This window comes from Callithrix jacchus, chromosome 8 (genome assembly GCF_049354715.1).
Source record: "Callithrix jacchus isolate 240 chromosome 8, calJac240_pri, whole genome shotgun sequence".
Taxonomy (NCBI): Eukaryota; Metazoa; Chordata; class Mammalia; order Primates; family Cebidae; genus Callithrix; species Callithrix jacchus.
Window position 1 is genome coordinate 35,852,000 of NC_133509.1, and position 26,433 is coordinate 35,878,432.

Below are 26,433 nucleotides of genomic sequence, written 5' to 3' on the forward strand. Positions count from 1 at the left end.
ATGCCTAAACACTTTCTATATGAGGAGTCAGAACCCTTTGTTTAACAGATAAATGCCTTATACTGGCGGCCTTTAAGAGTAGAATGAGTTATAAGTACATCCTTGTAATTCTGTCTCTATTTCTGACATAGCCTCACAGTACTAGCCTGACTGATTAGCATGACATTTACCTGACGAAGAAAATCTAAAGGATTTTACGTAGGGTATCTCTAGACACTTCTATAATCCTGTTTCAGTTCACTAACTTACTTTTACATTTATTTTTATAGACGTAATATCTATCCCAGTCACTAATGATCCACCTCAAAATCCTGAATGTGCTAAGTAAAAATCTCTGGCTAATTGTAAACAGTGCTAAAATAGTGAGAGCAAGCACTAGGTACAAATTGTTGCTGTTCAAAACCTCATACCCAAACTAACTCATTTATTCCTCGCAATAACTCTACCACAAGGTAGGTGCCATTATTACCGACATCTGCATTTGTGGATGAGAAAATTAAGGCACAGAAAGATTGTGTAACTTGACTGAGTTCACACAGGCAGCAGTGGCAGGGCCAGGACATAGGTTGGGCCTTCTGACTTGAGTCTTGGTCCGAGCCACTATATTACACCACAACCAAGCTACCCACACAACTGGAAATCACTTGAATCGTTTCTTAAAAGAAACAAAGTGGACTCATTCAATCATCCTGAATGAAAATCAGTGACAGACCTGAAAGAGGAATTGTTTGCTGTGTTAATAATCACCTACTCGCAGATCTGAAAAACAAAAACCTTTTCCTCAACGAAACTCAAAAACTGAGTTTGACAAAAAAATGTTTTCCAGTTGGAGACAGAAAGGTCAGTTAGTAGTGCCACTGGGATACTTACCCACAGTCTATTTCCTGCTTAAAACCGTTTTCCCTGTTGGCTCACACCTGTAATCTCAGCACCTGGCCAACATGGTGGAAACCCCCCTCTCTACTAAAATTACCAAAAAATTAGCGAGGTCTAGTGGCGGGCGCCTGTAGTCCCAACTACTTGGGTGGCTGAGGCAGGAAAATCGTTTGAACCTGGAAAGCAAAGATTTCAGTGAGCCGAGATGGTGCCATTGCACTCCAGCCTGGGGCAACAGAGCGAGACTTCGTCTCAAAAACAAAAAGCAAAAAGCAATTTTCCCATACGTAGAAAGGTTTTCAATAAATCATTGATTCCACTCTCAATCTGCTTACTTCCCAGGCAAAAGAGTCAAGGTAATATCTACTACAAGCAAGATGAAATCATTTCCAATACTACTGTCTAGTTACAGAGTTTAGAAATTTGCTCTGGAGAGCTATATTTTGATATACATGCTAAACAACAGGAAGTCACTAGGACTCATCTGAAATAAGACGGTGGAACTCAATTTATCTAGTCCCAAATGACTAACGCAATGCTCATAGTTTTTGAATGATTGCTGTTAAGCAATCTAATTCTCCTTATGAATTAAAGAAATTCTATGTTACTTTCTGTCTAAAAGGATTAATGATTTACTACTAGTTACCAGTTGATGTGGTACTTAAGGTCCCTCAGGGCTAATGACTGGGTGGGGCTTCCAGTAGTATTCTAGGCCAATCATTGCACAGCCATCTCTTTCAAGAAAGTTTCTAACCAATAAGCAGAAGCCTAACATTCTGAGCTGAAAGCTAAGTGCCCCATATAGTCCTGGGTGACGCTGAAGCAGTTGACCTTTCCTCAGAAGAAGGCTCCTTGGTGGTAAGTTGAACATTTCTGGGCAGGGTAAAAATCATACTTAATATTATGTAATAAAGTAAAATCTGAAGAGTAGGTGAGGGTGTCAAGGACTATGAAGAGAAGTGTTTTGTAAAAACTAAAAAGATAATAGCTTCACTTATAATTTCCCTAGGAAATGTTACTTGGGAAATGAAGTTGAGGGGTTTTTTTTAATTCAAAGACACAGCTTTAATAGCATGAGAGAGGCAAATTTTTGTTTATATTTATCTCATTTTTCTAGAACTTTCCTTGAAAAGCAGAATTTTAAGATATCAATAGGGAAACATAATTCTAAAGAAAGTGTTTTAAGACAGGCCAGTACTATGAAATTGTGAAAATTATTGTGAAGTCTATTCATCTCACAGTCAAATATAAACCACTCAATTATTTAGGATATTTTATTAACATGAGTCAGTAGAGCATGAGTATTTTACCTAAATATAGCCAAGGACTTTTTTAAGGGCTGTGACTTCTTTACCCCAAATACTTAATTTTTTTAGGGTTTCATGTTAGTATTTGCAAAACAAACAAACGTATGAGCAAATGAAACATTTTAAAGAATAGTAAAAGATCCATGAATTTACAGAGACATCATCCTGTTGGGATGTGTTTTTTAAATATATATCCTAAAACATAATTTTTCACTTGTTGCATAGGTAACAAAATTTGGAACAAACTTATTAGTTGGACATGTACAGATTTTTATAATCTAGCAAAAACATATTTTTAGAAGTCTTGGGGTTTTTTTTTATATTTCATATAGTGTCATTCCTATCAGAATACTTTGCAGTTTTAGCATTTAGTATTGTTAGCGAACTATGTCTTAGGCTGAGAATATTCTCATCAGTTCTTACTGTATTCAGTAGATAGAATTACATCTTTTCTAGAGTCATTGTGAACTCCAGTGCACTGATAAATTTTACTGAAATGAATTTAAAACTATATGTCTTGTAAAAGAAAACTATTCGCTTACATCCCACCCCTACCTAAATACATTTGTATTACTTGGAACAAGTTTAATTTTTTTTTTCAATGACAGCTTTGAAGAACATCCTGAAGATTATATAGGAGACAATATATCAAGAATCTATTTATTGAATCATCTAGAACAAAAGCCAGGAGCTCTCTAATGGATGCACATTAGTGTTTATTTTGAAGAAGAAGTAAATAGATTTTTTTAAACAACCATAAGTAGATAGCTCACTAAAAAATCAATTTTGGAAGATGTCACTGAACAACTCTTCCAATATATTTCTGGATTCAGTGCCCAGTAATACCAATCGCTTTCAAGTTAATGTCATAAATGAGAACCATGAGAGCTGTGCAGCTGAAAATGATAACACTGATCCACCACATTATGAAGAAACCTCTTTTGGGGATGAAGCTCAGAAAAGACTCCGAATCAGCTTTAGGCCTGGGAATCAGGAGTGCTATGACAATTTCCTCCAAAGTGGAGAAACTGCTAAAACAGATGCCAGTTTTCATGCTTATGATTCTCACACAAACACATACTACCTACAAACTTTTGGCCACAACACCATGGATGCGGTTCCCAAGATTGAGTACTATCGCAACACCGGCAGCATCAGTGGGCCAAAGGCCAACCGACCCAGCCTGCTTGAGATCCACGAGCAACTCGCAAAGGTAAGCTTGAAGGACACAGGCAAGTGTCCTCCCTTATTCATAACTTCAGGCTATTTCCTTCTCTTTCATTACACTATGAATGTGTGTCAAAGGAGAAGTCTACTCCAAACACCATCCATCTTACTTACAAAACACTCCCTACTTTTCAGTAAACAAAATACACAAGAAAGCATTTCACAGATGCTTTTCTCTTTGGATTTTTTCTTTTTTTGAAATGGAGTCTCACTCTGTCGCCCAGGCTGGAGCGCAGTGGCATGATCTCGGCTCACTGCAACCTCCGCCTCCCAGGTTCAAGCAATTCTCTGCCTCAGCCTCCTGAGTAGCTGTGATTACAGGCACCTGCTACCACGCCCGACTAATTTTTGTATTTTTAGTAGAAACAGCGTTTCACCATCTTGGCTAGGCTGGTCTAAAACTCCCGACCTCATGATCCACCCGACTCAGCCTCCCAGAGTGCTGAGATTACAGGCATGAGCCACCACACTCGGTCTGTTTAATTATTTTTTTTTTTTAGTTTTTGAGGCAAAGTCTCACTCTGTCACCCAAGCTCTGAAGTGTGTGAGTGAGACCCTGGCTCACTGCAGCTTTGAACTCCTGGGCTCAAGCAATCCTCCCACGTCAACCTCCTGAGTAGCTGGGACTACAGGCATGCACCTGACTTTTTTATTTTTTGTAGAGACAGCGTCTTGCTATGTTGCTCAAGCTGGTCTTGAACTCCTGACTTCAAGGGATCCTCCCACCTCGGCCTCCCAAAGATCTGGGATTGCAGGCATAAGCCACTGTGCTGGGCTCCACAAATTTTCTGACTTAGATAGAGAACTAAAGAATTAACTCTAAATGTTAGGCAATATGTTCTACCTTGTTTATGATTATAGTCTATTTAATTCACACTTGGTTAAACATGTCAAACTGAATACAAAGCTGGTTTCACATCAGTATTAATGTCTCCATGTCAACTGTATAAAAAGCAAAACACTTGTGCTTATGGTAGTTAATACTGTGGGTGCCAGTCTTTAGTGTATATGGGTATTTTTTATATTCTTTAAAGAGAGAGCAGAGATTTATAAGATTCAGAGTTTTATCCCTTCCTCTTTAAAACTTTGCCTGAGGCTCCTGAATGTGCTTAAGCATATAAAAAAATAAATTAAATTTAAGTGCAGAAGCAGCAGAAGTGGCTAAACTTTTCATTATTTAAGGAATGCAGCCAGGGTTCCCAAGTCTGTTAGAAGTAGGAGGCAGCACTTTTTCTAATCTTATAACTTAGTAGATTTCGTCTTCCATAACTTTCTCCAAAATATATTGATCAGCTTATTCTTCCTGCTCTTCCAGACAAGTTTGGAATAAATGTCATTCTTAATGGAACATAATTACCTACTAAAAAGAATGATAAGATGTCACATATTCAAATGAGTTTACTCTTGCTCAAGTTGAAGAGAGAGAAGAAAATGACTGAAACAGTTATTTTTGTATGTATTCATCCATTTATTCCTTCAATGTTTTTTTAAGTGATCATCCACTCCAGAGAGTCTAGGAATACTACTCTCAGGAAAGATGCTAATAAGAGGGAAAATCTTTCTTTAGGTTCTGCTCACCTTCCTTCCACAAGAAAATCCATCTCCAAAATGTATTTGCCTTGGCTGCTAGGGTCCCTGACTCTGGATTCTACCCCAGAGACTGAGTGACTTCCTGAGGAGGAGCCCATGTTCTTAATTTTGTTTCCTTGTCCCCTTTCCCTACCAAACCTTGCTAGTCCTGTCTACTAAATCAGCAACAGTCTGCCAAATGGCTGATTTCTTTATAGACATAAGTTTTAGACTTTATCTGGCATATTTGATGCTTTAATCAAAAGAAGTTAGCAATACAACAATTTCAGACAACATGGTAGCCCCCGTGAAGATTTTTCGGCAGGCAGGCAATTTGAACTCTTGAAATCCAGCAGAGGTGTCACTGTCCTTTTCTATGTGTGAGAAAGAAAAGGAAAATGGCAGAAAAAGGAGAAGAAAAAGGAAAAGAAGGTTGACAGAAGCAGGCACCAGGAGTTTCCCAGACATGGAAAGGGCAGAAAGAGAAATATAGGGCATTATAAAAAGAGTTCAATTTTTTTTGGAAGAATTAAAATGAACAAAAGTTCTTTTTAAAAAAGACCTGAAATTCTCTCTCACAATACCACATCACACATGACAATTTTTAAAGCTGCCTCCTTTTTTAAAGTTAGTATCATAATTTAAATATTCTCATTCATCTACTTCCTCAATTTACAACAAAAGAAAATAGAAATAGAATTCTAACTTCATTAAATAAGAAATGGAATAAATTCACATTGCACTTAGGACTACATTCCTGACAGAGAAAAGTAGCTTATTTATAATTGCAAAAGCCATGGCTTATGTAAACCTTTCAACAAAGGGAGAAAAGCTCTGAAGGAACAGATGTTTAGAAAGCCATCTAAAGGCCGGGCATGGTGGCTCATGCCTGTAATCCCAGCAGTTTGGGAGGCTGAGGCGAGCAGATCAAAAGTTCGAGATCAGCCATGACCAACATGGTGAAATCTTGTCTCTACTAAAAATAAAATAAGAATAAAAAAATAAAAATTAGGCGTGGTAGTACATGCTTGTAATCCTGGCTACCTGGGAGGCAGGAGAATCACTTGAACCCAGGAGGCAGAGGTTGCAAGTGAGTCAAGATCATGCCATTGCACTCCAGCCTGGGCAAAAAGAGCAAAACTCTGCCTCAAAAAGAAGAAAGCAAGCCATCTAAATGAGCACACAGTAGGAATGTTATAGAATATTGTATCACTTTTGAAGAGATCAAATGAAACTAAAGACTAAACTTTGACTTAGAGCATTTTTATTCTCAGACTCAAAGGAATGGCAAATTGAAACATTAAATATTAGGTCTAAGCTCTGAATCATCATTTTGAACGAGTATAGTAATAAGCTATTTTTTTATAGACTTGACCCTCAGTTATCTAGGAAGCTTCATCTTGATTAAATCATGAAGAGGTATCCACATAGCCCAGTTAGGAGCAGAATTCGGATTCAACCACAGAATCTACTACAATGGGCACATTTCTGCAGCCAGGCCCATTCTCGTGTTGCTGAAATTGTTTGGCCTAGCCTGCTTCTCCATGTGTAGCAGTCTGGGCCTTCTTCAGTTGATCTCTTTATTGCTTGCTAGTGAATTTGACTCAGCTATTTCCTGCTTTATCTCTCTCAAATATAAGGAGTGAAACCTGCAATGTGCTATAGCTATGCTACCACCTCCTTGTGGCCTTTGACATTTTTATGGTAGTTCCTCAAATCACAACTAGAAGTCATCAATAGAACAAACATTATGTGATGATACTCAGACACTTACGTGATTATACTCAGATACAGATTTTGAATGCAAAAAAGATAAATAATTGTGTTTACTTAAATTGTTTAAAAATAGAAGGTAATTGACATAGTATAGGCTAGGCAATACTTTTTGTTTTGCCATATATGATTATAATGCTTTTAAAAGCTATAATAGCAGTAGTATATTTATACTTAATGGCAGAACATGGTTAGTCAGAAACCAGTTGGATTTTGTGTAAATTTTCATTATAATTTCCAAGTGAGAAAAAAAGTTATATGACAAAATTACCCTATTTGGTAAAATAAAAAACAGGTTTGAAAGACATTAAGGCTCAACCTTAAATGAAACTCTAGGTGTGATAGATACTGACAGAATTTGTAATCCCAGTGATTTGAGATCATAATTGAATAAATCCTTTTTATTTTCTATGTTAGTAAACAGCTAAATGCCTATACTGGTGACTATGAATTATAAATTTCTGAAAACTCTACTTAAAAGCAGGAAAAACAACTGTCCTTTACTTGCTCTGTTCAAGCTATTGTACAAGCTGTATAACTTCTACTTCTCTTGCAAGATGCTTGTGAACATTACTTTCTATGTGTATAAAGTCTAGCTTACAGGCCGGCATGGTGGCTCAAGCCTGTAATCCCAGCACTTTGGGAGGCCAAGGCGGGCGGATCATGAGGTTAAGAGATCGAGACCATCCTGGTCAAAATGGTGAAACCCCTTCTCTACTAAAGTTACAAAAAAATAAAATAAAGTCTAGCTTACAATGGGTAAGATTTCAATAATGATCATTGATCATGATAGTGGTAATTTTTATACTAGCTTTTTATTTTAAAAGTCAAATACTAATAAAATATTTGACAAGTACTAAAAAATATGTAATAAAATGTTTCTCATCTATATCACTATTCAGTTATTCTCTCCAGGACAACCATTACTAACAGCTTCTTGTAAATCCTTCCAGAAATGTTCTAGGCTTATATAAACATGCACATATATCTGTAAATATCTGGATTTCTATCAATATAACTTTCTGTTTATATTTCTTTCCAAACAGGTACCAGAACGTATTTTCCACATTGTTTTGCACTCTGCAGTTTTTACCAAACATACCCTAGAGATCTTTCTATATTAAAACAAATGTAATAATTATTTGACAGCTGGCAAAAAAAGACTAAGCTAACGCCTTTACTTTGCAAATAAAATTTGCTTTCAGTATTCAGCCCAATTCCTGTGGCCAACTTTTCATATCTACTTCTTTACTATAGGACTAACCAAAATGAAACTCCTTTTCTGCCTTACTAACCGCCATTGTTGTTAGCATTTAAGAAAAATATAACTAAAAAGGACTCACAGAAACATATAGACTTTCTATCAAAGCCATGTGTTCTGATGTCATGGAAAGAAACTATCTATAAAAAGTATAAAATACTATAAAATTAAGACACATATTATTCTTAAAGAAGCTAACTCTATAGAAACTAATCCAAAACAAAAACAATGGAATGACTGTATATTTGGATCATTGTGCTGTTAACAACTAAAAATAATTTGTAAATAAAATCATTAACTTTAAATGCAATATAGTGATAACCACTTTTTTATTGAGAACTTGCTATGTGTCAGACACTGATCGCACTTAAAAAATTCTCACTCAATCCTTACAATAACCCCTCAAGGGAAGTACTATTATTATTGCTATGTTATGGATGATGAAAGTTTTATAAAATGCTATGGATATAGTAGAAGAGAAAACAAAGGCTTGCAAAAGTCAATGCACTTCCAAGGTCAAGAAACCCAGGGCACATGGCTCATGAGTTGAACCCATGTCAGCAGAATTGCAGTCCTTGCTCTTCATTACTGCGTTCCATCCTCAGGCTGCTTTCCCACGGCACTTTTCTTTATCTCACTCAACAGCTGTAGAGAATGATGGGACTCAGGCATGAAGGAAAAAATCACACTCTGTCATGATGGGCTGAGCAGTAGGTGCTTCTTTGTTTCAGTCCTTTTTTCTGAGACTGTGACGAAAGATCATATTGCTTGTCCTACAGAATTAATTATGTCTCAATCATTTTTTGGTCACAATCAAAAGCATTACTAAGCATATATTTACAAAAACTTCTGTGTAAAGTGAGTTAAAGTGACTCGACCTCTCTCCTCTAGAATTTTGTGATATAAACCAAATGACATTGTTATGGATACGAATAAAGGAAATATAGTCAAGTTAACAAACATTTAACCACATAAATGAATGTATCTAATGCTCATCTTCTATAAAAGGGCAAAAATGTACAAATGTTTTCTATAGAAAATAACCTTCTCTACAGTGTTTCAAAGTTCAAATTTGCAACTTCAGCATTCAAATTGGGGATATCTGAAATTAGAAATAATTACTAAGCTAACAACAGCCAAATAAAATAGACATTAACATTGAAGCAATAAATGCCTTAAAGTCCAGTGACCAGAAACCACCCCTAAAATATTTGTTGGGGTGAAACTCTGCACCTAAGAGTTCATTCCGATACTTGTGAGAGTTTCTTAGTATTCAAGGCCAGTTCCCCAGGGAGCTCACACTATTAAAAAAATCTGTGGGAAAAAAACAAAAACAAAAAACGTTAATTTTTTTAATACATAGTTTAGTAATAGATGGCAAGCAGAATAGTAGCTTCCTTATACTGGAAAATATTAACCTTTCATTTTTTTTTCATATCTCAGTCTATTGCACATAGCTAACTTTTGTCCTAAATTATCAAAAACACGAGTCAATTTGTGTGTCAGATATGTCTTTTCAGCTATAGTAAATACACTATGATTACAAATTGTGACCATTGGTAGTGTTTTATAGGCATAATGTGTAATAACTTTCAAAACAAGAAAAACAAACCTTTCATTGTCTTAATTTAAAATACTGCCTTTTATCACGAAGGGATGGAAATATATAAACATAATAATGTTGATCAATAAGATATGGAAATCTTGTTAGAATCATATGTTTTTTATTCTGAAATGAGCCTTAGGAATCATCTGGTTCTTACTGGGATTGGTTTTTAGATAACAGAGTGGCAGGCGTGGGAGGGGCTTAGGTGGAATAAGTTTGGCCCTGTGTTGATCATTGTTGAAACTCAATAATGAGTACCTGAGATTTATTTGGTTATTCTCATTACTTTTACATATGTTTGAATATGACAATAATAAAAGAAAGTTTACAACAACAGTGGGATCACCTAGGTGTAAATATTTATGGAACTGTCTATCAATGGTGGTCTAAGCATTCTATCAACCTGAGATTAAAGGCTCAAAATTCAAAAGAATGTGTAAGTGGCAAATATTTTCTTGTTAGAACTTAAAGAACATTTATTTTCCCCTGCTTTGATGATAGACATAACGGTATAAGTAACAAATAGTATCTAGTTGGAAATTATAGAAGAAATATATTTATTTTCCCCTGCTTTGATAATAGCTATAAAGATATCTAATGTTTTTCTGGGTTCTGAAAAATCACATTATATTAAATAAAATAATTTAATCTTTCATCATCAGGAACTCATTGCCCTTTAAACAGCATGTGATTGAAGATTCATTAGTTTGTCAAAATTGGATTAGGAATAATCTTTTATCAAGTGGTCTTTCTTTTCATTTTTTTGAAGATACTTTATTTTACTTTTCCTGAATCCTTAATGCACAGATAAAATTCTTGGTAAATAAATAATCATTCCCTAAAGCTACATAACTTAGAATACATTTATAAAAGGTTATGGGTCATCGTTTATGGTAATGGAGTGTGAACAAACAAATTAATTCAAAGTATGAGGGGAAAAACTGGTTTCAGGCAGCAATCATAAAACTCTCAGTCTTTGAGACTTTGGTCTCAAGAGCATGAACCAGCCGGGAGACTGCAGGCCACTTGCTACAAAGCTCATAGCCATCAAATCCCCACAAACCCTCCACCCAATGTCATGTTCTGTACTTTAATGATGAGTTTATAGTTGCTGTTCTGATTTACGAAGGAGGCATTTATTAAAGAGTAGATCCAAGATTTGCTTTGTCATGTCAGAACAGTAAGATGGCAAACAGAGAAAAATAATTTTGCCTTAGAGTAAATTACTTCAAGATAAGATTTTCACGAAATCCACTGGATTTATTCTCATTGGCAGTATTCAAACACGGTTAAACACCTTGATGAAGGACGTAACCTGAGTCAATTGCACAACCAAAACTAGATTCCAAGTATCCTAGTTCATATGGTATAGGATTTTTTGGCTCCTTTCAATGAGAGAAAGCAATGGAAATGGCTTCTGCGCTTGTAAATTTACTATCAGACCTTAATAGTCAAGAACAACAAAAAAATTTGAGTTTTTTTCCCCTCTATGGTATAAATATATTTAACACTCTGAAGCTCTAGTGAGTCAAACACATTATTAATACCTAAGGGAGAGTTGAACACCCTACATTTACTACACTTTTGAGTAATTTAGAAAATGATTGCTTTACTAACTTGCACATATTTTGGTTTCTCTGCCATCCTCTCATAGAATATTCTTTTTGCATCATACTGTGAAGTCCTAGTGATAAATTGAAGAAGCATTACACTGTGACCAGGAAAGGCATCCATCAGGAAGGAATGCTTATTTTAGAGGAAAGTTTAAATATCCTATTCATCCTATAGCCCACTTTGTAAGATTTTTTTTTACAGTCTTGAATATTCTCATCAATTCATATCTAAGGGTCATAGGCAGCATTGGAGTTTATCAGGTAGCAGAGCAATTTCCTGGACTAAATCTTCAAGTCTAATCAGAAAACATGGGTTTTATTCCCAAGATTATCTTTTAAAAAGGCAAGTGACTAAGGCTGTGTCTCTTGGGATCCCCAATTAATCTACGCAAAAAAAAAAAAAAAAAAATTGCTCTCTCCCAAAGTTAGTAGCTGCTGATGGTCTGGCCATGGGATCTTGATAAACTAGAATATTGATAATTTTTTTTAAAGTTTTTCTCAAATCAAACCAAATAAATGGATCTCCTAACCAAATAACCTCTTCAACATTCATGGACATTTTAACACATTCCTCAATTCCCTGCTCTCATTGAGTATACATTTTAGTTATGAGAAAATGAAAGTTACATTTGACCTATTCAGCTGCTGTATTTGTATAGAATTCGTTCAGAGAAAAACAGAATTTTTAATGGACTGAAAAACAGCCTCAAATGTTTCATGCATCTGAAATTGACTGCATTGTGTATACCTGCACTGTCCAATATGGTAACCACATGGGGTTACTGAGCACTTGGAGCGTAGCTATTCGAAATTGAGATGTACACAATGAATATCAAAGACTTAATATTAAAGAAGAAATGTAAAATATTTCCTAATATTTTTATACTGATTATGTGTTGAAATAATATTCTATATATATTTTATTAAGTAAAATACTAAAACACTCCTGTGATTCAGGACACAGTTGGGGTGCACTTATTGCTAATAAATACTTATACTGCAAATATTAGAAATATTTCTCCAAAGATTAACTATATTAAAGATTAAATAAATCTTTAAGATGCAAGGGTCCATATCTAAACCGAGTTTATTGCACCAATTTCTTTTTACTTCTTAAAAGGTAAAAAATTTTTAACTGCAGACTTGGTTTGCATTTGTAGCTGGTATAATTACCAGTTTCTGCCCCACCAGGGCAGTTTTTTGATTGCATTTATTCTTATGTTGGTGTGAATATATTATGTTAGCTTTTAATTATTTGTGCAAATAGGGACTGAGGATATCTAAGGTTAACATATTCCTCAGGTATTTAAAAACTAAATTTTGATTATTAACTTCAGTCTCCTCTGTTACTTCATTTTTTTACAATACTGTCAGAAAATAATAAAATAATCTATCTTAGGATTCATTCCCTTCTTCTCCCCTTTTAAGTGTAACCTGCCCAGAAGAAACAATAAGAAATGAACTGTCCCATAGAGATGGAAGATAAGTAGGAGGCAAGAATGGAGAAGAAACTAGGATATCTGCTCCTAAGTGGTAGAGAGCATGCTCTTCCAAGTCCACCTTATGAATTCAGCATTGTTTTGTTATTATTGTTTTTGTTCGTTTGTTTGACACTGGGTCTCACTCCATCACCCAGGCTGGAATGCAGTGGCACGATTGTGTTTCACTGCAGCCTTGACCTTCCCAACTGAAACATTCCTTCCACCTCAGCCTCCCAAGTAACTGGGATTGCAAGTGCATGCCACCACACCCAGTTAATTTTTAGAAATTTTTTGTAGAGGTGGGTTTTCGCCATGTGGCCTAGGCTGGTCTCGAACTTCTGGGCTCAAGCAACCCTCCTGCCTCAACCTTCCAAAGTGCTGGGATTACAGGCATTAGCTACTGCACCCGGCTGATTCAGCATTGTTTACTGGTGGCCTGCTATATGGCAAGCCTTTGGTTGGTACTGAGAAAAAGTAACCCACGATTTAAAATCATCCTATAGTAATGGTAATTAAGTGCTGAATCTTTCTCTGATTCACTTGTCACACTATGACTCTTACGACACTGTATTATGTTGGTTATCCAAGTGTCACTACGGTATCGTGAACAAAGACTCATGGAAGAAGAAAGTTTGAAGAGAAATCCTTACAAAGACAAAGAAAATGCACTTACTTCAGGAAGGGTAAATAATTAAATAAAAGGACAAGGAGAAGAACAGGGTGGAAGAAGACAAGAAGTCAAAGTCATTTGGGGTATATAGCCCAGATGAGGGTAGTTTGCCATGGGTAAGCTATACTTTAGCCCAAAGAAGCAAGCGCCCTTGACTATGGCAAGGGCAGGAGTTTCAATCATCCTAAAATGAAACTTTGATAATAAATATGGATGTTTATTTCACAAGCATCCCATTTTAGAGGTGGAAAAAATGTCTTTGTCCAAGACTTCTTCACTAGCAATAATCAGAATATATCATTCTGGGCTTAAACTAGTTTAGACCACTTAAATAAGATATAGTCATTCTATAATCATGGTAATTGAGGTCTCAACCTCAGAGACTTCCCCAGTGGTTTCAAAGTCTTTCCTAGAAAAGAAACCTTTTTCAAAGCTCGGAGAAATACAGTCTTCACAAAGAGCCAGGTAGAAGCCAGATAAGCTAAATTAAGTAGATGCATTTGAAATTATTCAAAGTCATATCTTAAAAAGAAATTAGAAATAGAGGACTATTCTCAATTTGACAGAAAAGGAACTGTTTTCTCCCATCTTGAACTCAGATAATATCTTAATGAGAAGGGAAGTCTTTTTCAAAATCAGACCAAAGGAAAAAAAACTATAGAAAAGTTTAAACCCTCATTTATACTACCTACTTCTTATTTCTATTCAACTAGTAATCAGTTGTGAAACTTCTTCTATAAGACACTAGCACATTGAACAGTTCTCAAAGGCATAACTGAATTTCAAAGAAACTTCTACAGGAATAACATTCTTGTCGCCATCCAGTGCATTTAAACTTTTGTAGAATACATTCAACTTTTTTGTTTTATCTTCTTAGAAAACATGTCAGCTGGACACGGTGGCTCATGCCTGTAATGCCAGCACTTTGGGAGGCTGAGGGGGGCAGATCATGAGGTGAAGAGATCAAGACCATGCTGGCCAACATGGTGAAACCTCGTCTCTACTAAAAATACAAAAATTAGCTGGGCGTGGTAGCATGCGCCTGCAGTCCCAGCTACTCGGGAAGCTGGGGCAAAAGAATCACCTTAACCCAGGAGACGGAGGTTGCAGTGGGCTGAGATCGTCCCACTGCACTCCAGCCTAAGTGACAGAGCGAGACTGTCTCAAAAAACAAAATAGATAGATGGACAGATGGACAGATGGACAGACGGACGGATGGATGGATGGATGAAGCAATAGAATGAAGTACAGGGAGGTTCACGGAAAGAAGTGCAGATCCTCTGCTTAGCTCAGGAAGGTTCTCTATTTGGTCATAATATGACTCCCAAAGACCCTTATTTACTCTGGCTATTCCTTCTTTGTAGCCCTTCTCTCTTAAGTTCTCTTTATGTGCTAAACTTATCCAAATCTGACTTTTCACCAAAGGAAATTTTCCCATTAGTGGAAGAACATCTTAGGTTCCCTTTACCACCCTGCAGCCTTAAAAACACTTTAAAATCACTCACAAAATGAATCTTTCAGCTTTTGGGGCAAAAGATAAAAATTTCATTAAAATGACCAGAATATATTTAGTTTGTTTGGGTTGGTTTTGTTTTTTTTTTTAAGTTTTATCTCAATTGGTTTGATTTGCTGTAAAAAGTTTTATGGAACCGTTGTTTATTGACCAACTACTGTGTTTTTGCCATCTACAAAATGCAGAATGTGGCAGTAGCGCCAAATGCAGCTGACAGAGTTGCTAATGGTGATGGGATACCTGGAGATGAGCAAGCTGAAAATAAGGAAGACGATCAAGCTGGTGTCGTGAAGTTTGGATGGGTGAAAGGTGTGCTGGTGAGAAAGCTCCTCTGTTTACAAAGGAAAACTATTCATTTAGTGTTCTGGTGGATTAAGAGTGATCAAGGCCTGGGCAAAGGGTTATGAAGAGCTCCGGGTTTTGTCCCACTGTTGTTTGTCCTGTCTCTTTTCAGTACCACTTCTACCCACAGGTAAGATGCATGCTGAATATCTGGGGAGTCATGCTCTTCATTCGCCTCTCCTGGATTGTTGGAGAAGCTGGAATTGGTAAGCATTTCTCCCCTCCTAAGTAGGTTTCTATGTAAATTATAAATTCAATGAGCAACCTGTTTTCTCCATTAATGCTGAATGTGACATGAAGGTCACAGAAATAATTTACACTTGGGCACCTTTTACTTTGCCTCTTTGATGATGTTTGTCAGAAAGAAAAGGTGAAGAGTTAACTTCTATGAAACTGGAATTTTCCAGCTTGCCAAACAGGGGAATGATCTAGATGTTTCTGTCTTTTGATAGAGTTATATGTATATAGCTATATAAGAGCAGGTTAATTTTAGGTAATAATATTTGTATTTGGGGACATATTGACATTTGCCTTTCATTTGTTACAGAGTATCCTTCTTGTAATAATTGGTAAAACTTCACTGAACAAAAATAACTTGTGGGAAAACTGGTGGAAATGTGACCTGACTAATAAAAATGCTGAACTGTTGAACTTTTTCCAAAGAAAATAATTGTGTTACTTTCAAGCATCAGCAGTAAGAAAACAAAGGTTAATCAAATATTGCCAGATATAAGCTTAAAGTGATAGATGAAATGACTAAGATAATGTGTATTACTGTTATTTTCTCTAAATGAAGAATGGATAATAATGACATTATTTTAAGTGATTATCTGATTTTTTGTTGTTGTTTATTTGTTTTTTTAATAAAGATGGGGTTTCACCATGTTTATCAGGCTGGTCTTGAACTCCTGACTTCAGGTGATCCACCTCAGCCTCCCAAAGTGCTAGGATTACAGGCATGAGCCACCGTGCCCAGTGATTATCTGCTGTTTTAAATATTACATTCCATTTTAAATATTATTTCTTCTAGCAAATCTTTTTTGTTGAAAGTATATTAGTAAAATTTTTATGAAAAATATAATTGAATTTTATCAAAGTTTCCCATTTAATGAGATAAAAATTAATGATGTTCTATTCCATATATGGGAAATACATTATGAATTCACTTTTGGGAGAACAGTCAGTCTCAAGAGTATGGAAGTTCTGTTGTGCTTTCAGATAGCACTCCAAAAGGTATCTCAATTCATATTTTAAAAGGTATTTGGTTATTATTTATTGCCTTTGCTCCTCAAAACGCATTCAGCATCACAGGAAGACTAACTCAGAAAAGAAAGGGCTAAGCCGTAAATTGAAAAACTGGAGCCAGTTCCCATAGTTTTTCCATGTTTCATGTTTGGCAACTGCTGGGTTCCTGACAGAGGGCTGCTTGCTGGTTTTATGATGCATAGCAAATGAATGCTCACAGCCGCAGGGTCCAAAATAAGTATATGCCGGTCCATGGAAAATCTGCATCTTAATATTGCCAAGGTTTTGCTCCAGGGTTTCATGCAAAATTAGGTTTTTAAGGGCAGTTTAGTAACTTATTGAGATCATCAAGAAACATTACTTTGTTTGGAGGTGTGAGAATAGCCAAGGGCAAGAGTAATTCTTTTTAATGCAACTTATTTAACATCCATATGTTTGGGCAATAATCTGAACTTTAATCAGATCTTACATTACTCTTCACAGTCAACCCAGTTTTGATTCTATTGCAAAATTGTAGAGTATGAAGAATCCTGTCTTCTGCTAAATGGTTTATTATACTATCAGGCATTAATTTTATTTTAGTAAAGATCTTTTTATTAAAGTAGTTAAATAATAAATTAGAGAGTAAAAGTCTACATAATAAGTGTTCAATGGGGTTTCCTTTGAATGGAGGTTTTTGTCTGTTTTTCTTTCTTTTATTCATTCGCTCATTCATTCATTCTCAGAAGATAGACTTTAGTGAGTACTAGAAACTTACTGTCAACCTTACTCATTTTTACGGGCCTTTACTATGAACCTAAAACTAAATGAGTTAAGTGGCCATCTGGGTCCCATTTGGGTTTTCCTTGTTGGAGAAGAAAAGAAACAACTACATCTATTTGTTCTTCCTTTGGGGGTAGATTGAGGAAGAAATCTGAATACATTTTTAAGCCCAGATCCTGGGAATAGAGCCCAAGGAATCTGGAGCCAAGAGTCACAGTAGCTATAGCCCTTGTGTAACCATTCTGGGCTGTGAGTTTTGACGGACCTGTTCCCAAAAGCAAAGGGTGGAATGAGCTGATAATGCTGTCTAGTTGTTCTCTGTCTTGGAGATCTTGCTGGGGCAAGATGGTTTCCAAAAAATTTAACCATCAGGCAAGGAAATTGGGTGTGAAAAGCCGGTATGACCTGAAGCAAGTCATGTATATTCAGTGTTTTCCTTTCTTTTCTAAATATTAAGGAGCAATGAATTCTTTGAAGATAAAACTAAAGTACCTTTCTGAACAGGCAGACGCAAGTTGAGATAGGCTACGGGTAGCTTAGTTATCTTGCTGTGGGATGCAAAAGAATTATCTGAGAAGTTAGGTTAGGAAACTGCAGAATCCTGGGATTTACTTTTAAAGATCCAAACTCAGTAGGTCTAAGCATTCTTAATAAGCACCCCAGGCATTTCCTGAAGCAGGTGGTTCAAGAAGCACAATTTCAGAAAACAATGAACTGAATGTTCTCCAAGCTGCCTTCTACCCTGGGATTTTATGTTTGTTGTGAAAGAGAAGCAAATCCCTTGCTGTTCAAAAGTATAAAACTTTGTTCCAAGATTTCAAATGGTTTGTAGAAATATATACAATGCAAAAGGATGAATTAAGAATTGTTGAGAAAATTAGAGTCAAAAGGAAAATAACAGCAAGGAAATAATAAAGTTGGAGTACTTTTAATGTTATGAAATGCAAATTATATGGTCCTGTAGAGTTTCTGGGGTATGCTAAACATTTTCTGTCAGGCTTCTTCAAAACAAAGTCAGGAGCAAAACAAATGCAAAATAAATCACCTTTAGTGGCACAAGGACCTGAAGCCACATAGTGATATAGAGGCACTGCTCACCATTGTATCCCTGCAATAGATATGAAGAATTAATTTAGTGCAACTATTTTTTATAACTTTTAGCTTTTAAGAGTCTACAGGGTCCAAAGCAATATGGTCCAAGTTTGCAGCCTGTGCTTAGCCTCTTCCTACTGCTCTTTAACCTGCCAATCAGCCTAGAGGTTCTTGTTAGAGCCAGGGGATGGCCAAGAGCATCAAAGGAACCAGCCTTTAATACCTTGACTCATTCCCATTGCTCCCCTTAACATCCTTCCACTTTCCCTTCTCTTGGGGCATGGCCAGAGAGATCACAGCCTCTCTTGGCTAACTACCCTTCTAACCATCCCTTGGGACAAGAGAGCCTGCCAACAACTATGGAGCATTAACTTTACATAGGGGGGCTTATCAAAAAGCCCAGACCAGAGCATTCTGGATGGAGCCAGGGTGAGTTCAGTGGCTGTAACTCCACAGCCCTCTCCCTGAATTCTGGGTCAGCCTCCCTTAAAGAGGGTATCGTAGGGAAGAAAAAATAGTTGTCTTCTACCCATCTTAAGTTCATTGGCTGGGGGGGGCCTATAAATTAGGCTGACAAAAGTCAGATTGTTAAGAGAAAAACAGAATTTATTAACATGTACATGGTACATACACATGGGAGCACTCAGTGATGAGTGACTTAAAGGGGTGGTTAGAACATGGGCTTACAGATCATCTTAATGAAAGAACAATTAAATTGTAAACAGGTGACAAGACAAAGGAAAAGGACTTTTTATTCATAGGGTGGCAAGTGGTGGCAAGGTAAATACATAGGGAAGGAAATGGAAGATAAGAGTTAGCATAGCTTGCTGTGTAGATGCCTGCAGTGCCTTGTCAGGCTGATTGGGGTTCAAAATTGTCTCTGGTGATCAGCTCTGCTTCCTGGTAGAGAGGGGAGGGAGGAGAAATTTATGTCTTGTTTTTAGATAAATAGAAAGGGGATTGAGAGCTTTTCTTGTATCTGCTTCTTTTCTGTTGTCTCAGCTCCAAATAATTCTTCTGCCAAAGTGGTATATTCTGATACCCTTCTGTATCCCCCTAGCTATGTGTTTTTTGCAGCTCAAAGCAGTCACACCTTCCTTTGATTCTGGCCTCTACCATTTTCTCCCTCTTCAAATCGTCAAGCTTCTGAGCCATAAAATCCTTGGAGCGGCTTTTTAAATTTCATTTTATTTGTGCCTTGTGTTTCTTGCATTACCTGCCATAAAGATGGATCTATAGTAGGTTTTTAAAAAGCAATAAATATTATGACTATTGTGGATATGATCAAAAAGCAATACCATCGTGTACTGTGTTCCACGGGCTATGCTAGCCACTTTACACGTATATTCTTTCTAATTTCATTGCTATTTTTGGCTTAGTTATTTACTTAAAATGACTTATAATAATAAGTAACTTTCCAGAATTCACACAGTCAATAAGTTAATGTAGTTTAATTTGATTCTTTCCACTTTACCCATCTGCCAGATAAATAATTTGCTATACTGTATGTAGTTCTCCACCCGTGTGTGAACAAATGTACATAAAAAGATAGCAACCTGGAAGGGTGAACATTTAATCTCTAGTTATGCTGACAGCTTGGAATTGTAGGCCAATTATCATGCTTATAGGTGTCTAGAACTTCTTCAAAGATAGGATTCTGTCAAGTACATTGGGGCAAGCTTGTAGCTCCAGCTACTTGGGAGACTGAGGCAGGAGGATGACTTGAGGCCAGGGTTTCAAGACAAGCCTGGAAAAAAATACTAAGACTGTCCTTAAAAATAATAATAATAATAAGATGGGGTTCACATTAAATTTTGACCAGCCCTAGTGGTTTTGTTTTGTACAACTTAGTACTGCACATTTTAGCTCTTGAGTTTCTTGGAACCTGAGCTACCACAAGCAGAAAACTTCAAAGCTAAGCATGTACTCCATGGTGATTTCATGGCCAACTTGTTAAACTCAAATGTGGTCCTTTGATGTTTACCCTAGATATGCTGGCTTTTATGTAAATGATCCAATGAATTCTTCCACCATTTAATGCCTTTATTTTTCCTCTTTCAACTGAGGTCTTGGTGTGATTATCATCGGCTTAGCCGTGACAGTGACTGGTATCACTGGTTTATCCACCTCTGCTATTGCCACAAATGGATATGTCAGAGGAGGTAATTAAACTTGTGACCCGCACCATCATTTGTAAGGTAAAGGCAACACAGGCTCTAATAGTTCACCACTGACCTTTCTGGAGTATTTTCAAAGGTAATGCAAGTTGGTTCCTTTTCCCCCATCAGGCAAAGAGATGTAAGAAAAATGGGGAAGGAGTTAACCTTTGTCAAACCCCTAACTTTCTCATTCAGGTTCCTGCAAGCAAGAAAGAAGTTCAAATGTCATGTTTTCTCTTTTCACAGCCAGGATAGTTTCTCTCCCAGGACACCAGCATAAGTCAACTTTTCCTTTCCAAGGCTGCGCTTTAGATTGTGTTTCCTTTTGGAAACCATCCTTCATCGTAATGAGCAGTTCTTCGACTTGATCCTTACACCAGGCAAACCAGTTTCTCCTTAGCACAAAGAAACCCCGTTGGAGCCTGAGGGATGGACCTGAAAACTTACATTAAAGGCAGTGTAGCTTGCAGCAATAGGGAATCCAAGGAAGAAAAGTAAAATGCAATGTCTTCTATCTTTCATTGCTAACAGGTCTTGGAGTTCTCATAATTCTTCTTTCCACCATGGTAACTTCTATTACTGGGTTGTCAACTTCTGCAATAGCAACTAACGGGTTTGTCCGTGGAGGTAAAATCTCTAAGATATCTAATGCCCTCATCACTTGCTACGGGTAGGCAAACAATTTTTTATACTTCTTTTTGATGGGAACAAGGAAGTAGCCCAGTGTTCTTGAAGCCTCGCTATTTGGCAGAGCTGGATGCCGAAGGAAACCTGAGGTACGCTGAGAACAGTCCTGGTCTACTCTGATCTCTTTTCTAACGATCTCTCTGGCACATTGTAGGTCGTGCCTTATAGACGTGCACCTTCCTTGGGTAAAGGTTTTCTTTTTCAGGCTGTCTGTACACGTCTAGCTGATGATGTTCCTTGGAAAATGATTCCCGGCCTTGGCTTCAGTTTTAAAGTTTAGTACATTTCAGGCGCTTCCTAGACCTTCATGAAATGGGATTCTTTAGAACATTTCAGGTTTTGACAGGGAGGTGGATCTTTCGGTGACGAGATTCAGACTGCTGCCTCCTGAAGAACTGGTGACGTCTGTCAGTACTGGAACCAAACACCTTTCTTGGGGGATTTTGCAGGTCTTGGAGTCATCATCATTGGCCTGAGTGTGGTCGTGACGACACTCACGGGTATTTCTATGTCTGCTATTTGCACGAATGGAGTAGTAAGAGGAGGTAAGCTGATTAATTTACTTATGACTGGAGGCTTGGTGACTAGTCATGTCTGCAGTTAGTTTACTATTGGAAGTGAAATTTACATATTGCTAATTAATCACCAGTGTCCTAAAACAAAACAAAATAATCCAAAATTTAAACAGCAAAGCAAATTTTTCTCAGCTAAAATTAGAATATCTTCATTGACATGACCCATTTCTTGTGATGAGACATGTTTATAAAGTGGAGAGTGACTATGTGTCTACTAAGAAGGTATGGACTATTATAGCAAAATATATGACTTCTTTGTTCCTTGGATGAGACCCACTGGCTCTCTCACAGGTCCCCTCAGCATGGGTCTTCCCCAGTGCTCCAGCTGGCATTGCTGATGATTCCTACTCAGTAACTCACTCCTTCACCCATGCCTCGAGGCTCACCCCAAACGCTGTGCTCCCCATGGCCAACCGGCAAGGGAAGATCATTAAAAGGGAATAAATAAATACATAAGCAAAGAGTTATTTTCAAATCACCTAGGAGTAGGCAGGCCTAGGCAGAAAACGAAATGGATGAAATGTATCATGTTCTTCTAGCTTCCTTTGTTGCCCCTCCCCTTCCCCTTTGGTTTCTCTGGTTCTCGGCTTGGGCACCTTATCCAGGTCTTCCTACTCAGGGCCTTCTAAAACGCCATCCTGCCCTGGACACACCTCCACTGTCAACTTCTGCCTGTCTCTCTTGTTGACCCAGCCCACCTAGGTAACTGGCTAGCTCACTTGTTTAAGGTAAACTGTATAAAGGAAATAAGGAAGATTTGCTTCACCCAGACAATATGTTACATTTTTAGAGAAGACTTTGACCCCTGAGCCCAAAAGAGTTACTATAGTGAAAGAAATTTCTTCTCAGCAAAAAGTAATTTTGTTTTGTTTTTAGGTGTGTTTGTCATTCCGGTGCCAACTCTACCCGCCTTCAAGGCTGGCTTAGTATAGCAAGTCATAATCTTACTATGGTCTGTGATCATCAGACCTCTTAACATCTAGACCTTCTCACCCTCAATAAGCAGCCCTAGGTACCCTCTAGGCAGTTGACCAATCTAGTCCATCTTTCATGTGCACAGAAGTATTATATATATTTAAAATAACTACTTTTTCAATGTCCAAGGGCGAAGTAATTATTCCAAACCCTCCCTGCTTTTCTTCCTACTCACTACCCTGAAACACATGCTCTCAGTGGCCAACAGGCAAGGGACCTCCTTGCTACACCCATACATATATGAGTATTTAGCAATAATCATCCCTTCTTGAGCTAAAAACATAGAAAAGCAAGTTTGTTTAATAGAATGGATAATAATCACACTATACAGATGCCTTGTTTTATTCAGCACACATATATCTGAAAATATGTATCTATATAAATATATATATATTACATATATACCCAACAGAAAGGAAGTTAGAAAAATAAAGATAAACTTCACCTACTTCATTTTCTACCTCGACTTTCCTACTCCTAGAAATTTTGGATATAAAGTTTTACTTCAGTTGCATTATTAATTTGAACCCTCCAGTGATATTTTTATAAAGACAACACATTTTTTGGCAAAGTTTGCTGTGTTCTTATTTGTAGCCTTTTTCCATTTAGGTTTTAATAGATTGGATTTTATTAAGTCAGGATACCTCTATTGTAGATCAAGTAGAGAGTACCAAGAAGGGCTAAGTTATTCATTGGGGTAACTCAGGATTCCGAAAATTATTAGGAAGTGGTAATACTATTATTGAAATAATTCATGCTGTAAATTTTCTCAGATGTTCATGATCATCTGGTCATATATACCAGCAGTTCCTCAGTGTAAAGTATGTTCATTTCTTGTTTCAGGTGGGGCCTACTATCTTATTTCCAGAAGTTTAGGGCCCGAGTTCGGTGGGTCAATAGGCCTGATCTTTGCTTTTGCCAATGCAGTCGCTGTTGCTATGTATGTGGTGGGATTTGCTGAGACTGTAGTAGATCTTCTTAAGGTAATTAAAAGCTTTTCTTTTATTTCTGCCGACAGGATAATTTAGTTTAGTTTGCCTTCTTAGGGCACTAGGCGATATCATTGCAACTAAATGAGAGGAAAAACATCAAGTATAGTGGTAGGAGCCTGGGCTTGGCATCAGAAGATCTGGCTTTGAGCCCAGGTTCTCACCTTTACCATTCAAGAAAGTTCAGATTACTTCCTCTTTTCTTCTGAACTTTGTTTCCCAAATGTATAATATGGGTTAATAATACTGTTATATGTATTTCACAGAAGTGTGGCACAGATCAAATGAAATAATGTACATGAAATATTGTGTAAAATATGAAACATCAGATAAATAATGGATATTATCCTCAACAGTAATACCATGATTATGGTTATAGATTTCCAAAAGGAAAGAAAGTTTAAAATTAAAATAACTCAGCTGGGCGTGGTGGCTCACACCTGTAATCCTAGTATTTTGGGAGGCCGAGGCGGATGGATCACGTGGTCAAGAGATGGAGACCATCCTGGCCAACATGGTGAAACCCTGTCTCTACTAAAAATACAAAAATTTAAAAAAAGAAAAGAAACAAACAAACAAAATATACAAAAATTAGCTGGGCATGGTGGCACACACCTGTAATCCCAGCTACTCGGGAGGCCGAGATAGGAGAATCACCTGAACCTGGGAGATGGAGGTTGCAGTGGCTGAGATCGCACCATTGCACTCCAGTCTGGCAACAAAATGAGACCCTATCTTAAAAAAAATTTTTTTAATTAAAATAACTCACCAGAAAACTAGCCATTTCCTAGTTTAGGTGCCCAGTCTAAGGTGTTGTATGTGCAAGCACACTACTTAGATGATATATCAACTAATTTCCAGTCATTTTCTCATAGTAATGATAGTGTTCACTGAATTCAATTGGTGAAAGTGCCTCTATATAAAAATTAGATAAATAAATGAGCTTACGGTTCATAAGGTACATTGTCTTCAAGACATGCATATGAGGTTTGTGTCATCTGTTCTTAAATAGTACACCACTTAATTTTCAGTATTTATACTGTAAACCACTCATTTTTATTCCCCTAGGATTCTCCTTGACACACAGAAACAACTAGTCATTCTTCTGAAATACAACACAATATGTATGTGTTTACATATTTTTCCTCAGTGCTACAACAGCTTCAAAAGCTAGATGAATCTCTAAGATGTCTAACTCCTAACCTTGTCTATCAAAGGCTTATTATCACAGAAAAAAAAAATGCTAAGTTTTTTATCTTCATAAATGTATGAATACTCCATTTTTCTATTATCCTATATGGCCCCAGGTGTAATTGTATAGTGTCTCTTTTTGCTGCTAAATGCTATAATAAGATTCACATGCAAAAAGCTGTATCTCTAACCATTTAATAATTTTTTTCCCCAGGAGAGTGATTCGATGATGGTGGATCCAACCAATGACATCCGGATTATAGGCTCCATCACAGTAGTGATTCTTCTCGGAATTTCAGTTGCTGGAATGGAATGGGAGGCAAAGGTAAATTTCTCAAAAATGATGTTATCAACAGTGGCTGGTCAGGACCTGAACAAATTGCAGGAGTAGAAGGAAACCTGTATTCAAAAAGAATTGCTGTTATTACCTGCTATGATGAAATGAGTAGGCAAGTGCTAGGTGGAACACCAAGCCTGCAAAGCACAAAGCCCAAGCAGTCATGACTCAGGCTCACAAGTCACATGACTGCTGTGTTTTATCTCTTTGTCCCGTCATCTATGCAGCTGCCTTATACGCAGACCCCTTATGATCATAGCAGTGGAGCATGGTGGAAACCTGGGTCTCTCAGTCACAAACCCAGTTCCTCTTTCAAGCTGCCTGTGGGTGCAGAAGCCCAAGAGAAATGACAAGTGTGTTGAGAGAATATAAGAGAGGCAGAAACTATCATTCTGTTCTGAAACGCAGTACTTCACCAGCAAATGTGGTCAAATCATAGGCTTTAGAACCAGAAAACCTGCAAGTTTAGTGATAAAATGGAGAGCAAATTTCTGAATGATGAGAAACATGTCTTTTGCCTCGTTTGTAATTCCCCCAAGTGATTGGTGCAGTTGAAAATAATCCTACGTGCCTGTGGATAAAGTAGCTAGATCTCAGGTGGTCATCAGGCCTAGAAAGACAGCCAAAGTCTCCCACTTGTATAAGTCAATAGAAAACATTCCTACATGGCATTTATTTGTAGATTATGCATTCACAATTCAACAGAAATTAAGTAAGTGCCTACTACATGTTAAGCATTCTTCTAGGCACTAGATATTCACCTGTGACCAAAACAGGCTTAATCCCTACGTGTATGGTCTATGAAGAGATGAATAATAATCAAGCAAATAAATAAATATAAAAAGATAATTTGTGAGGAGTCGAATCAACAAGACACTGTGATGAAAACTCAGGAGAACCCTACTTTAGATAGCTGTATTCCCTGAGTGAGGCAGTGAGGTTTAGTTGCAGCAGAGGGTGGTATTTAAAGCTCCAGCTCTTTAGTTAGAGAGCCTGAATTTCAATCCAGTTTATATCTCTGCGGTCTTCAGTAAATTATTTAAACTTTGGTGCTTCAGCCTCTTTATCTTTAAAATGAGGATAATACTATTGCCTACTTCATGAAGCTGTCAGTTTGTTAATGGTATTTTTTACGTAAAAGAATGCAGGTAAAGTTAAATCTGCATCTGTTCTATTGCAAGCC

The 26,433-nt window shown here is 37.1% G+C and overlaps 1 protein-coding gene across 2 annotated transcripts in view; it reads left to right on the top strand.

Annotated features, from left to right (window-relative positions):
* The first annotated feature begins 2,949 nt into the window (after positions 1-2,949).
* SLC12A1 (solute carrier family 12 member 1) overlaps positions 2,950-26,433 on the top strand; it is a 98,706-nt gene continuing 75,222 nt past the window's right edge. Inside the window, exons 1-6 of one of the 2 annotated variants that reach the window (XM_035259601.3) lie at positions 2,950-3,396; positions 15,082-15,213; positions 15,369-15,444; positions 21,028-21,123; positions 23,577-23,716; positions 25,128-25,238. In XM_035259601.3, the coding sequence (XP_035115492.2) occupies positions 2,977-3,396; positions 15,082-15,213; positions 15,369-15,444; positions 21,028-21,123; positions 23,577-23,716; positions 25,128-25,238 (975 nt within the window). In that variant the 5' untranslated portion in view covers positions 2,950-2,976. Of the gene's footprint in view, positions 3,397-15,081; positions 15,214-15,368; positions 15,445-21,027; positions 21,124-21,632; positions 21,729-23,576; positions 23,717-25,127; positions 25,239-26,433 lie in introns of both variants that reach the window. The other variant, XM_035259600.3, reaches the window with a different exon arrangement.